This window comes from Artibeus jamaicensis, unplaced genomic scaffold (genome assembly GCF_021234435.1).
Source record: "Artibeus jamaicensis isolate MK-2021 breed Jamaican fruit bat unplaced genomic scaffold, CSHL_Jam_final contig_444, whole genome shotgun sequence".
Classification (NCBI taxonomy): Eukaryota; Metazoa; Chordata; class Mammalia; order Chiroptera; family Phyllostomidae; genus Artibeus; species Artibeus jamaicensis.
The window spans coordinates 154,793-169,257 of record NW_026521831.1 but is presented as its reverse complement, the minus strand read 5'-3'; the positions used below and the strand labels follow the sequence as shown (position 1 = coordinate 169,257).

Here is a 14,465-nt window from a genome sequence, read left to right as displayed (position 1 = left end):
GGTCAAGAGAAATCAGACTCCCCGACTGGGAGGCTCCGCTCTTTCAAAGACCATACAGAGAGTGCACAGCAGCCAGAGCGGGAGTCTGTCTGTGGCGTCTGGCTGATAAGGAGCTGGTGCAGAACTCTGGCCGGCAGAGCTCAGGGGGTTGAGTGCAGGCCTAGAAACAGCAAGGTCGCTGGTTCAGTTTCCAGTCCGGGCACGTGGATTGCCAGCAGTCCCAGTCAGAGATGCGCAAGAAGCATCCAGTTGATGTTTCTCTCCCTCCCTCCCTCCCTCCCCTCTCTCTCAGAATAAAAAAAGCAGAGAACACAGAACTGTCATTTTGGGGGGGAAAAAAAGCGTAGAAAATGATCAAACCCAAAGGACAGGCACCTCTAAGAACAGGAAACAGGAAGTCAGATAAAGGAGTCACAGCTGCAACCACTGGAAGCTGGGCGGGTGCAAGGCGGGGCCTGGGGGCAGAGCCTGCCCACCCTCCAAGCTCCCTTGTCTCCCCAGGTCGGAACCTCTGCTGCTTTGCACCTGAAGCCTCAGCCCCACTCTGTCCCCACGGATCTCACTCCAGGGTCAGACACAGCACAACCTCAAGGCCCACCTGTACTGCAGTGAGCATCAGAATGTCCGTTCTTGTCAAGGCTGAGGGACCATCTGTGGTGGGGAGGGGCCGTGTTAGGTCATCCGTTGGTCCATCGCAGATGGGGTTACGTGTGTCTCGGCTGCTGTGAGCATGGGGGTGCACACAGTTCTCTTAGTTTGGTTTTGTAGATCTTTGGGCCTGATGGAGATTACTGTTTGGCCTCCCAAGACCCTGGCATGGTGGGGGGTGGGGGCCAGGCAGCAACCCCCCACGTCTCTCTGGGTCTGAGGTCCCGCTGGCCGGCGCCCCCTAATCAGAGGCCCCACGCCCTTGTTCAGGGGGCAGTACCACGCAACACTTCTCCATGCCCCTCGCCCAAAGAAAATGCCCAGCAGCTCAGCGTGTTAGGGCCAAGCAACGTGTATTTTGGTCCTAATGACTTGGTATCACTCCAGGGGGGGAAAAAGCAACGATAACAAAATGAAAAAAAAACCTTAATTCTTTTTTTTTTTTTTTAGATTTTATTTATTTATCTTTAGAGAGGAAGGGAAGGAGAGAGGGAGAGAAACATCAATGTATGGTTGCCTTTCATACATCCCCTGCTGGGAACTGGCCTGCAGGGAACCGGCCTGCAACCCCGGTATGTGCCCTGACTGGGAATTGAACCGCGATTGTCTGGTTCACAGGCCTGCGCTCAATCCACTGAGCTACGCCAGCCAGGGAAAAACCCTTAATTCTTAAAGAGCTACACTTATCTATTAATAGGGTGTCTGGCCCTGTGGGGCTCTGTCCCCCTTTTCCAACCTTCAGCCCAGACACTGCCACCTGGTTACCTGAGGCTTGGTGGCTTTTGCCTGGCATTGGGCAGGCTGCGAATCTCAGCAGCTGCGGTGACACCAGCTTTGCAGTGGGACCCGCGTGTGAGCCTGAGCTCAGCCTGCCTCTAGCTCACACCGGACGGGCTGCCTGTGACCGGGCTGTGCGCCCCCACCACGGGGCTCCTTTTCTAGTGAGTTGTAGGCAGCTATTGAGTTCTACTAATTCCTTTTCTGCATTGATCAGTAGAATCATGGTCTCCCTTTAGTCTTAATGTAAAGAACTGTATTTACTGATTTTTTAAAACTTTCACTAAAAATAATTTTGAATGAACCTGCAGAAGTTCCCGCAGCTCCCAGCTTCCTGGGTCGACATGAGTGTTTCGTCCCCTCCCGCCACGTGTGAGGTGTGTGTATCCGTGTGATGCCCGCACCGCAGGCCGTTTGTGCAGATCTGCACACCTGCCTGTTCTGCACCGTCCAGCAATAAGCCGCTGCGAGGACGCCTGTTGTCTTCACCCTCAGCGTGTTCCCGAAGCTACAGCCTCCAGAGTCAGGAAATCACCACCCGCAGGCGCCCCCCACACCCCACTGCCCTGAGGCTAGGCTCGTGGGTCCGCGCGGTCCAGCCGCAGCCCCTGTGAGCACCTGGTGTCCCCTCCCCTCAGTCTCCCCCACCTGCCTCCCAGGATCACTTCAGAGGAGCCCGTGGGCTGCGCTCCCTGGGGCAGGATTAGCACAGAAGTGATGCTCTGTCACGAAGGCCAGGGGCGCTGCCTGGGGCCCCACTGAGAAGTGTGTCCCGCCTGTGGAGCTCCGGATGCGGAGGGGCCCCTCCGCAGGGAGAGTGCGTTGTTGCTCTGTGGAGTGGTTGCTTCTGATCAGACTGGCACCCCAGGCGACGCTCACCTGTGTCAGTGGCGGGCACGGCGGTCAGGCCACCGGCCTCCAGGAGGTGGCAACGGCCCACAGCCTTCACTTTGTCCCGATCACGAAGCCTGAACCCACGGCTTTGTGTCCCCAAGGGGTTGCCACTGTTCCCGTCACTGCGATGCTCAGCTGGTCCAGCCACAGCCCATGGACCCTCCAACCCGCCTGTCACCTCTGGAAGATCCCTCACCTTTGGGGCCACGAGCTGCTTGAGGCTCACCCTGTACTTTTCTGCCCCAGCCCCGAGCATCACTTCTACAAGGCATCCTGGGGCATGTCAGGGATGAGGGTCTGGGCGCCAGTGTGCTGGGTGCACACACACTTGTTCCCACACCTGCCTCGAACCCGCCCACGCTCGTACAGAGCCCGCAGGTGGGTCCTGGCATAGCCCAGTTCTGTGTGTCCTGGTCTCTGACAGAGCGGAGCTGGCCCCTCAGGCTGATTATGCGTTTGTTTCACCCCAAACCTCCTGCCTGCCCATGCTGGACATGTGGCTGAAAGCCCAGGCCCGGACACAGGAAGGAAGGACACGCAGGGGGAGGGGACGAGAGGAAAGGCCAGTCGGAAAGCTTGGTGTGGACACGGGCCGGACCGTGCTCTGTTCTCATCCCCGTGAGCTGTGAATGTGACCTGATTAGGAAAAGGTCCTGCAGGTGAGTTAAGTCAAATCCAGGCTCTTGAGACAAGGAGATCATCCCGGATTAAGTGCGTGGGGGCTGAGATTCAGTGACTCAGGCAGGGCAGTGAGATGAGACAGACCCAGCGGAGAGGAGCATGCAGCCCGGGCTGTGAGCCACACGGACACCCGGGTCCAGGGCCCCGGACGGCCCCCCCAGAGCCTCTGGAGGGGGTGCCCTCCAGCACCCAACAGGTTCTGGCCTCGGGAAGAGCTGTGAGAGCTTAAATTCCCGTAGTTGCAAGCCCCCGTGTGGTCATTTGTTACTGCTGCCACAGGACACTAGTCCGGCCCCTCCCCCAATGCTGTCACAGGTCCCAGTGACCTTGTCATAGGGCAGGCGGGCCCTCTGCTCTCTGACCTTGTCCCTGCAGCCCAGGTCAGCGCTGCAGGTCAGCCAAGTAGCTCCAGGCAGCTGCCCCTTCCTATTCTCGTTTTCAGCTTCTGAGTAGTTGGTGCCCCCACCCCACACATGGCATTTGTCCCATCTTTAAAATGTCCCGAATACGTCTGCGGGATTGTCCGGCCTCTCGCTTGTGTCTGCAGCGAGCAGCCCAGGTCTCCTTCATGAGCTGGCTGAGCTGAGCTGTCCTTGCCTCAGAAACAGATGCAAACGATTCTGATTCCGTTGTTTTTGACGACCATGGCTTGCTGAGTCAAAGCGGCTGAATCTGGTACAAGGTCAATGTCATCTCCTGTGAGAATCAACTTCTCTTTCTGGGCTTGAGATACTGAACAAGCAATGCCTGACCTCATCCGAATCCCGAGGATGCGTTTTTCACCCAAGAAATTTCTGATTTCAGCAAAAGAATGATTCTCCTGAATATTGGCGTTGATTGGGAGACGAGTGCCCACCTCGGACATCGGCCCGGTGCGATGCCCTGGACTCTGGTCTATGCGGGCCCAGGGGGTGCCATGGTGACCAGTCCCTTCTTAGTGCCCCGCCTTTCGTCACCCTGGCGCCTCTTGTCCTATGCAAGGACTGTGTCTTCCTGCATCGACGTAAAGCAAGTCCCCTACAGGGCGCCCCTGGGACCCTTCGCGACAGCCCTGCGTCCCTTCAGTGTGGGGCCAGCACCTCCCAACGCCCACGGCCTGCTTGCTGAGGTGGCTGGTCTGCGTCTGCTGCGGGGACGCCGCAGACGGAGTCTCTGCTTTTAAATGGCTGGTGGAACCAGATCGTGTCTGTCTTCCGACCAACGCTTCTAACTCACTTGGAATCACGGGAACCACTGACGGGTTTGGGCTGAAATCTGCCATCTCACCCTGAACCCGTGCACCCCTGCACGCGTGCACCCCGTGCACCCCGTGCACCCCAGCCTCCAGCAGCTGTTCACTCCTGGCCGTGTCACTTGGTGTGTGGAGGTGACTCACCAGTAACACCCACATTTTCTGCCGTCGACCGTCCCCTCACTGGCTCACTTGTCACCATCTGCCCTCTGTGCGGAAGTGGCTGACCACAGAGTTCGGATGAAGATATTCTGTGTCTGTCTTTCACCCGTGGGGGTCTGCAGACCCCTCCCCCCAGTCTGTCACTGGCCCTTTCTCTCCCCACCGCCCTCCACACGGCACTCATGGGGCTGTGCTTCTGGACTCCCATCTGAGGTGTTTTTTTGCCCAGCCACAGGTCATGAACATTTTTTTTCATATTTTGTTCTCAAAGTTTTACAGTTTTACATTTAGACCTGCGATCCATGTTGTGCTCATCTTTGTAAAGATGCGAGGTTTCGGTTGGAGATTTTCTTGCATGTTGGATGTTCAGTTGGGGAGACTCTGTCAGGCCATCCTTATGCCTTAGGGAAGATCAACCGGCTGCCTCAGCAAACCAGGGACAGAAGGGACTTCCCCCGCCTGCTGAAAGGACCCCACCAGGACTCTGCAGCTCACTTCACGCTCAGGGGTGAACGACAGAGGTGCCTCCCTGGGACCAGGGACAGGCAGGGTGCACACTCTGTCCACTCCTGGTCAGCGCTGTACTGGACAGTGCAGCCAGGGCACTTAATCCAGAAACAGACAGCATCCAGGAAGAACTTGAAGTATTTCTATTTGAGATGACATGATCTTGTACAGAGAGACCCGTGAGGAATCCACAAAAGTAATTAGGACTGAGAAATGAGTTTGGTGAGGTTGCTGGGAACAAGATCGGTAAAAGTCCACTGCATTTTTGTACATTAAAACCAAAATGACGTTAAGAAGACAGTTACGTTTATAACAGCATCAAAAAGAATAATATACTCAGGAACAAACTTAACAAAGGTAGAGCAAAACTTGTGATCTGAAAACTACAAAAGATTGTCAAAAAAGTAACAAAGACCTAAGCAAGCGGAATGACATCTTTCATCCCCAAACTGTTCTAACGATTCAGTACGATCCCTCTCCACATCCCAGACTGCTGTTCTGGAACTGACAAACTGATTCTGCACAAAAAATGCAAGGGATGCGGAACAGCTAAAACAGCCTTAAAACAGAACAACGTGCGGCAGGATGCACCAGTGCCGGAGCAAGAACTCACCGTGAGGCCGCAGGTGCCGGCGCGCCGTGGGCAGGAGAAGAGACCGTGTCCACGCCAGTGGAACGGGACCGACAGTCTAGATACACACACATTATGGTGGATTGATTTTTTAAATTACACTTATTGGGGTGATGTTGGTTAACAGGATCAGATAGGTGTCAAGTGTATAGTTCCGTGATCCGCGATCTGTACGTTGCACGACGTGGCCACGCCCCCAAAGTCAGATCATCTCCGATCACCATCTGCTCGGCCCCTTTACCCTTCGCCACACCACCCGCCCCCCCGTGACCATCCACTGTGGTTTGTGTCCACAAGTCTGTTTTACTCCCACACAGGAGTGAACTCGTGTGGCTCTCAGCTTTGCCACACGGACTTATTTCATTAGCATGATGTTCTCAAGGTATGTCCCTGTTGCCACAAATGGCGGTATTTTGTCTTTCCTTATGGCCACTTTCCGAGTGGTGTTCCGTTGTACAGATGCACCGGGACGTCTCTATCCAGTCCTCTGTTGAAGGGCACTTTGCTTGTCTCCATGTCTCCGCCACCATCAGTTGGTTTGTGCCGAGAGAACCAAGACAGCTCAGTGGGGAAAGAGTAGTGTTCCCAACAAATGGTGGCAGGACCAGTGGATTTTCAAAAGAACAAAACCAGACCCTGGATTAGTGTCCTGGGGCTGCTGAGTTCAAGGTGTGGACCTCGGGGGACTCCAGAGAACACGCTCTAGGCCTCTCCGAGGCAGGCAGGGGTTGGCCAGCAGGCCTCAGTGTTCTTGGGTCGCAGCTGCGCTCTGACCTCCATCCTCACGGGCCTCCTTCCCTTCCGTGTCTTCAAATCTCTCTCCTTAGGAGGACATTAGTCCCTGTGCTCAGACGTCATTGATTTAGCTGGATGAAATGGGCAAAGGCTCTACAGTTGACCCTAGAACGCGGGTCATTCGTGGGTTTTACCAATTCTTTGTGTAAGTGGAGTTCGAACCTGCACTGTTCAAGGGTCAACTAACTGTATTTCCAAATAAGGTCCTGGGTACAGGTATGGGGGCGGGGCTTCAGCATGTCTTTTGGGGGGCGGCCACAATTATTTTAAATTTTATTTATTTTTAGAGAGAGAGAGGAAGGGAGGGAGAAAGGGAGAGAAACATCAGTGTGTAGTTGCCTCTCACGTGGCCCCCACTGGGGGACTTGGCCCGCACCCCAGGTGTGTGTCCTGATTGAGAATCAAACCAGAGACCCTCTGGTTTGCAGCCCCCGCTCAATCCACTGAGCTACACCAGCCAGGGATGGAGTGGCTACAATTTAACCCACAACAGATTCCTTTCTTACAACACACATCAAATGTAACTTAAAAAGGATCACAGACCTTAACGTGTGACCTAACTGGGTGTTTCTGGGTCTGCTCCCATGGGTCACACCGAGGCCCCGAGCACCACCTGCAGAGAGCCGCGGTCAGTCTGGCCAGTTCCCTGGGGCAGGAACGGTTCCCAGAGGCCTACTGTCTTGGGCCAGGGGGGTCACCTGGTAGGTGGCCTGGGCGGGAGCTGCTATAGAAATTCAGGACGCAGAGAGACTGGGGCACCGAGGAAAGCTGTCCGGCTGCGGGTGAGGAAGGGTGCAGTGATTTTCTGGGCCTGCGCTTGGACCCTGGGGGTGTCTGGCTCCCCAATGCCAGCCGCCGCCGCTCCTGCGCAGTGCTGTTGTCCTGGCAACCGGCTCCGGACCCCATCCCCGCAGGCGGTGGGGCACGTGGGGCGCGGGGCGGGGCCTCGGGCAGGGGTGTAGGGTGCAGCGGGGCAGCCCAGCCAAGGAGCGCGGCCTCCCTCTGGCAGAGGCTCGGCGGGCCGGCGGGGCGCGGCATCTTGCGGGCGGCGGGTAGGCACCAGCCGGGAAGGCGGTTGCGTTCTTATAGCTGGGAAGGGGCCGGGCCTGGGCGCCCCCTCTGCCTGACGCAGGGACGGTGGGATGCGGGCGCCGTGCAGGGGTGAGGCCTGGACGGAGGAGCGGAGGCGCAGCGCGCGGGGAGCGGCCCAGCCCGGTCTCTGCTCTCTGTCCGGTGGGGGCTGGCGGCGGGGGGCGAGTGGAGGGCGACGGCCCTGGCTGCCCCGCTGGTGGACACGGAGGGTGATTCTGGGTGGGGGCTAGAGCGAGGGACTGGAGGGCGGTGAGGAGCCGAGGCCGCAGATCTGTGCGTGCCAGGCGGAGGGCGTGCGGCGGCACCGGCCGGCCAGGGCGGCTGGAGAGGGCTGGGCCGGCCCTGCTCGGCTTCGGTGGCACGGGCCCGGGTTCGCCCTGTGCGCTGGCTTGGGGATGGCGGTCTGCACCCGGGTCTGAGAGGTGGCAGCAGAAGTGAGAACGCGGGGAAGTGGATGCGGGGAAGGGGCTCTCTGGCAGTTCGGCCTGGGTGAGCCGGGGAAGGAAATCCCCAGGCCGCTGCTGCAGCCAGAGGAGGCCCGAGAGTGTGTGTGGGGGGTTCCCCGGGACCAACGTGCCGACACAGTGGGGGTGAGAACGGGGCGGGTGTGTGTGTGGGGGGTTCCCTGGGACCAACCTGCCGACACAGTGGGGGTGAGAACAGGGCCGGTGTGTGGGTGGGGAGCAGGAACTCATGAACTATGGAGGCAGGGGCACCCTTGACTCCAGGTGTCTGAGCTCAGAATGGTCGGAGTCCTGTGTGTGGCTGCCAAGACCCCTGCGTGAGGGCCTCCTTCTGGTCAGTGGGGGCCGCGTTGTCATCAGGAGCCAGCCAAGCACTTGCTCCAGACTCAGGGGTGACATTAAATGTCATAGCCCTGTCTAGACAGGCCAGTAATCAGAGCCCTGGGGCCAGGCTGTGGTGGGGAGAGAATAGGTGAGGGGCTGGGCTGGAAGTGAGCCTGCTATGGACTTCTGGGTGGGGGAGTGTGTGTGGGCCTCCATCACCCCCTGTCCTGACCCTGCCCAGGTGTGGGACCCTCAGCCTGGTGTGTCTTTCCAACAGGCGCCAGCAGCATGAGAGAGGCTTAAGGCTTCGGACCCAAAAGGGGTCCCAGTGGGCATAGGCGAGGGCAGCTTCCAGAGCCCTACATGGAGGTGCAGGGGCCACCCCTTCCCAGGGAGCAAGGCAGTGTGGGTGCAGGGGCAAGCACAGCAGAGGATGAGGCCAGGGCGCCAGCCTCCCAAGGCTGTGGAAGCCATGGTGGGAGCAGGGCAGTGGGTGGTCCACGTGCCTGTGGAGGGTGGACCTGTGGGGACACCAAGCTGGCTGGGGCAAGGGGGTGAGCTGGAAAGCAGGGGTAGGAAGGCATGGAGAGGCTCGTGGGCTGGAATCTCAGGACTTGGACCTGAGACTCAGGTCCTGGATCTGACTCAGTCAGATCCTGGATCACAAAACCCGGGTCTCAGGATGCGGCCTGGGCCTCCGCTGGCCTCCTGAGCTTCTCCAGGGTTCAGAACTGAGGGTACAGGCCCATGTCCCCACCCAGCGCAGCGCTGATGGGGAGAGAAGACGCCCGAATCCCCGTGAGAACGGCCTCGGGCGTGAGGCACAGGCCACCAGAGCGGGAGGGATGGTGGCATGGACTCAGTAGGGAGGAACAACGGGACCCCGGGGATGCGTGTGGCGGAGAAGCCACTTCTATTCTGTTTAATTCCCGGCTGCTGCCGGCAGATCTCGAGTTTCAGGTTGGGCTGCAGCGCCCCCTGGAGGTCCTGCCGCTGCTCTTGGTCAGGGCGCGCGCGGGCTCGTGCGTGCCACCCGGAGCTCTGGCTAGTGGCGGGAGTGGGGGAGGCAGCCCCCACGGCTCCCTGACTCTGTCTTCTCTGGTCTTCCCAGGTTCTGAGTTCCCGGGCCAGGAGCAGTGGCGCCCTTGGGGCAGCTGGACCGGCCTCACTGCGCCATGTCCGCGGGCTGAGCGCCACCGCTGCCGGGCCTTGTCCCGCCTCGCGTGGGGGCCACGTGTCCCCAGGCCAAGGTCCCGGCGGCCCACCATGGTGTTGCCGCCCCCGGACCGGCGCCACGTGTGCCTGACCACGCTGGTGATCATGGGCAGCATGGCAGTCATGGACGCCTACCTGGTGGAGCAGAACCAGGGCCCGCGGAAGATCGGTGTGTGCATCATCGTGCTGGTGGGCGACGTGTGCTTCCTGCTGGTGCTGCGCTATGTGGCCGTGTGGGTGGGCGCCGAGGTGCGAACGGCCAAGCGCGGCTACGCCATGATCCTCTGGTTCCTCTACATCTTCGTGCTGGAGATCAAGCTCTACTTCATCTTCCAGAACTACAAGGCTGCCCGGCGGGGTGCGACCGACCCGGTGGCGCGCAAGGCGCTGACGCTGCTGCTGTCGGTGTGCGTGCCGGGCCTCTTCCTGCTGCTGGTAGCGCTCGACCGCATGGAGTACGTGCGCACCTTCCGCAAGCGGGAGGACCTGCGAGGCCGCCTCTTCTGGGTGGCGCTGGACCTGCTGGACCTGCTGGACATGCAGGCCAACCTGTGGGAGCCGCCGCGCACGGGACTGCCGCTGTGGGCTGAGGGCCTCACCTTCTTCTACTGCTACATGCTGCTGCTGGTGCTGCCGTGTGTGGCGCTCAGCGAGGTCAGCATGCAGGGCGAGCACATCGCGCCACAGAAGATGATGCTCTACCCGGTGCTCAGCCTCGCCACCGTCAACGTGGTGGCGGTGCTGGCGCGTGCCGCCAACATGGCGCTCTTCCGGGACAGCCGCGTCTCGGCCATCTTCGTCGGCAAGAACGTGGTGGCGCTTGCCACCAAGGCCTGCACCTTCCTCGAGTACCGTCGCCAGGTGCGCGACTTCCCGCCGCCTGCGCTCGCCCTGGAGCTGCAGCCGCCGCCCTCGCAGCGCAACTCGGTGCCACCACCGCCGCCACTGCATGGCCCACCTGGCCGCCCCCATGGGCCCTCGCCCACTCGTGATGCTCTGGACACGTGACAGGGCCCACATGGCCCCAGGACGCCTGCGGGCACAGACGCTGGCTGGTGGGGCGTGCAGTGCGTGTGGGATGGGGTGGAGGCGGGCTCCCCCGGGCTGGCGGCGGGTGCCCGAGGGTCAGGTCTGCAGCTGCTTCTCATCTCAGGGACCCACTTGGACCACTGATCTCAGCCCGGCTCCCCCACCCGCCCCAGAGCAGGGCAGTGTATGCGCGTGGAAAGGCCCTCCGAGACATCCTGGGTGGGAAGGAAGGACAGAGGGGGGTGAGGTCTGGTCCTTTGGGGTCCCTCAGTGCGGGCCTCTGGCTCAGAGTTTGGGGCTGAGCAGGCCTCTGTCATTTTAAAGACTCATGTTTACAGTTTTGTACCCACAGTCTCACGCTGCTATCTGCTGCATCCTGGGGAAGGGGTGGGAGGAGGGGGTGTGAGTGGGTGACACTCCCCAGGGGGCTCTCAGGGGCTCCTGGGTGGGAGACAACTGCTGCTGTCCTGGAGAGCCCTCCCCCCAGTCTCACGGTCCCCACCCCCAGAGGCCCGTGTCCCTGACTGTGCTCTTCTGGAGTACCTTAACCTGGGGGCCCCCCAACTCTGGGCCTGTTCGGAACAGGGCTGCACAGCAGGAGGAGGCCTTGAATGTAATGTGTCGAGTCATCACCAAGCCATCCCCCACCCCAGTCTGTGGAAGAATTGTTTTCCTCCACAGGACAAAACCGGTCCCTGGTGCCAAAAAGGTTGGGGACTACTGTCCTAACCCACCCCCAACTCAACGGTGCACAGGCCTCTGTCCCTGTCCTTGCACCTCAGGCCCAGAAGTGTCCCCAAGCCCCTAATTCTGCTCTGGTGACAGGAGTCTCCCTCAGCCCACCACAGCCAGAGCCAGACAGATCCCGGCCTTGCGGGCCAGGTGGCCCGTGCAGCCTGGCTGTGGCCTGTGCCGTGGGGAGCCCGCAGAGGCCCCGGCTCAGGCAACACGGCACCCTGGCGGCCAGAGAGGCCAGCGCGCTGAGGTCCATCTACAGATCTCATACCTGGCCTCCCCCAGTAACCCAGGCACCCTACCAGACCCCGGGGATGGGGAACTCCTGGAGCACCTGGGGAGGAGGTTGGCATGGCTGTCTGAGAACGCCTTGCATGGTGACTGGGTGGTGGTTACACATCTTGTCAGGTGTCATGGAGCATCATGGAGCCTGGTGGCACTTCCTGATGCAAGGCCTAGGTCCTTGATACCTGGGGGTCTATACCAGCCTCCCTCAGAAGGGTGGGAACTGGTGCGCAGAGGGTCCTCTGGGAGCCCTTTTTCTCCAGTGGGGGTTCAGGGCTTGGCTGGAACATCACAGGGGGCCCATGGGCAGGTGGCAGCCTCACCCCATGCACCTGCTTTCCTTTCACCCCTCCCATGTCCAAGGTCACTGCCACGGGGGCTTTGGCCTCTGGGGGTCACCTGCTCTGTAGCCAGCTGGCTTCTGGATAACTGCCCTCAGCTGTGTGGGAATTACACCAAGGCTACAACCTGCCCCTGGCCCGGCAGCTCTGTGGGCAGCGAGGAACTGCAGGGGGAAGCAGGCAGACCCCTTCTTGGTATGCAGGGCCTGGGGGTCAGCCAGGTTGGCAAGTGGACGGGGAAGGCCGGGTGGCTGGTGGAGCCACCTTGGGTTCGGGGAGTGGGAGGGGCTGCACTGAGTCAGGGCCAGTGGAGCAGCCTGTGGGTGCCGTCTTGGGAGTGTGGGGCCTGGGAGGACCCGAGGGCAAGGCCTGCAGGACCAGCTCCCGTTCTGGGTGTCCAGGCCTGAGCTGCCCCTCCTCCCCATGAAGCCAGAGCTGGTCCATCCTGTCCCTGACTGGTCTCTGCTGGGGAGCCCCGTGGAAACAGCTCGGCTGTGTGATGGCAGGCCCGGAGGGCAGGGTCGGAGAGGGTCTGACTGCCATGCTCCTCTGACTGTCGATCCTGGGCTCCTGCCTGTTCTGACGCTTCCCCTCTGAGCATCTTCCTCCGGAGATGGTCAGCGGGCAGTGATGGGCATGCTGCTGGGGGCGGCTCTGCCTGAGGCCACATGCCGCCCTGTCAGGTGGGAGCTGGGTCCCTGAGCGCGGCTTCCTCCCAGGGCAGAGAAGCAGGCTAGGGCTCACAGACCCCCGAGAACGCCTTTCCACCTGGGCGCCGTCTCCCTGGCCTCTCATGCTCTGGCCGTTAGCCTTGCTCTGTTCTGACTTAGTTTGGTAAGAGCCCATAAGCCCTTCAACTATGTCTCTGAGGTCCCTGTCGAGGTACCCAAACACCCGTGACCTGGAGTGAGTGCTGGTTCTGCAGGGCTGGGGTCCAGGGGCCTCTGTCAGTCGTAGCCTGAGAGGTCTGTCCTCTGGGTCTCCCTTGGGAATGGGGTGGGAAATGGCCACGTTCCGTCTGTCCCTTCTCTGCTTCCTGAGGCAGCCTGTGATGGCCCAGAGCCGAAGAGGCCAGCTGGCTGTCCCTGTGTCCTTCATCACCTTACTCCTCAGTCACCAGTCCTGATGGGGGGTCGGCTGTCTGCACGCCCGAGCAGCCTGGGTGCTGAGCCCAGGCAGAGGCCGTCTCTCCTTGCCCGCCAGGGAGCTGGCCTTGTGGGAGGGACCGCCAGACTGAGTGGAGCACCAGCAGGGAGGATCAGGGTGGTGGGACCTGGCGCAGATGGTGAGGCCACAGGTGGCTCAGCTCTGGGGCTGCTGGGCCTGACTCAAGCATGGTGGGTGCTGGCCTGGTGTGTGGACGTGGGTGTGGGCAGGGGCTTGAGCTTGCGTTTGGGCGCCCATCCTGGTCAGAGTGGGCAGTGGTGGGGCTGGTCAGAGCGGAAAGAGGCCCCTGTTCAGGGACCCTGGGCAGCCCGGCAAGAATGCTCCAGGGAGTTGGAGGGGTGCTGAGTGGCAGGGGGTGGGGCCGTGGGACTTGGTGACCCTGGGTTTGGAGGTGAGGTCAGGGAGAAGGTGGGGGGAGCCCAGGCCTGAACCATCAGGGGCGTGTGACTAACATGGAGGACTGCATGCAGGCGGGCGGTCATGGGGGTTCTGGAGGAATAGAAACCTTGTTAAGGACCTGGGCTTTGGGGTGTTGGTGCCCATCTCAGAAGGGGGCCTGGGATGAGAGGGGCCCTGAGAGAGCAATGGAAGGACAAGCCAAGGCCCAGGACCTGCTGAGCTGCTACAGACTCAGTGAGACAGGGAAGGACCCAGCAAGGAGCTGGAGGGGCCGAGGGGCTGCGGTGGGAGAGGTGGGCTGAGATGCCCATCAGTCAATCAGGAAGCCACCGGCTGCTTGAGGGAATAGCCTGTGGACTGTGGGGTACATGGCCACTTGAATGAACTCCCGAGGGAGTGGACAGGAAAGTGGAGGTGGTGCGGCCAGTCCCTGGGAGGTTTGGCTGGGAGGGCGGGTGGATGTCCTTGCAGCCCCTCCCCCCAGGCAAGGTCAGATGCTGCCTCCTCAGAGTCCTCGGCAGATCCGAGAGGGTCAAGGACAGCACCTGGTCAGAACAGCCGTCTGGACAGCCATCCTGCTGACACCCAGAGTGGGATGAGCCCTGCCTGCACCTCAGCAGTGTTGGCTGGAGAGAGAGCCCCTCTTCCAGGTGTGTGGGTGGACGTCCCCGCCGTGTCTCAGGCACCTGGAGACCACCCTCCGGCCGTCCCCTGGGAGTCCGGCTGAGCCTGCAGCACAGCTTCCCCTCAGTAAGTTGGGCACCACGGGGACTAAATGAGCTGCCCATGTGACATGCTGAGGACAGTCCTGGGGTGTGGAAAGGGTAGATAAGCACCTACTGTTGTCAGAATTCTCATTTTGGTGCTGTTTGGGGAGAGAACGCTAATAAATGCTCATGTTCCACCCTTCGCTTTACTGCCAGTTCCCCAGAGAAACTCCCAACCTGCCTCGAACAGGGAAGGGACGTTGCAGGTGAAGTAGATACGCTGTGTAGCTCAGGTGCGTCCGCCAAACCTTGGCCGGGACACCAAATCCCCTTCACCACACTGAGCTCTGCGAGATCTTACCGGGGAAAGCCTCGCCTCGC

General features: G+C 60.5%; 1 protein-coding gene across 3 annotated transcripts; it reads left to right on the top strand.

The window, feature by feature from the left end:
• The first annotated feature begins 2,598 nt into the window (after positions 1–2,598).
• On the top strand, positions 2,599–10,771 carry TMEM121 (transmembrane protein 121). Of its 3 annotated transcripts, none has more exons than XM_037132039.2 (2): positions 2,599–2,978; positions 9,318–10,771. In XM_037132039.2, exon 2 carries the CDS (start codon positions 9,473–9,475, stop codon positions 10,427–10,429), a length of 957 nt encoding a protein of 318 aa, XP_036987934.2. In that variant the 5' UTR covers positions 2,599–2,978; positions 9,318–9,472; the 3' UTR covers positions 10,430–10,771. The 3 variants fall into 3 exon arrangements, with proteins under 3 accessions (XP_036987934.2, XP_053521931.1, XP_036987933.2); XM_053665956.1 differs by lacking the exon at positions 2,599–2,978 and adding an exon at positions 7,078–7,108; XM_037132038.2 differs by lacking the exon at positions 2,599–2,978 and adding an exon at positions 7,301–7,378.
• The last annotated feature ends 3,694 nt before the right edge of the window (positions 10,772–14,465 follow it).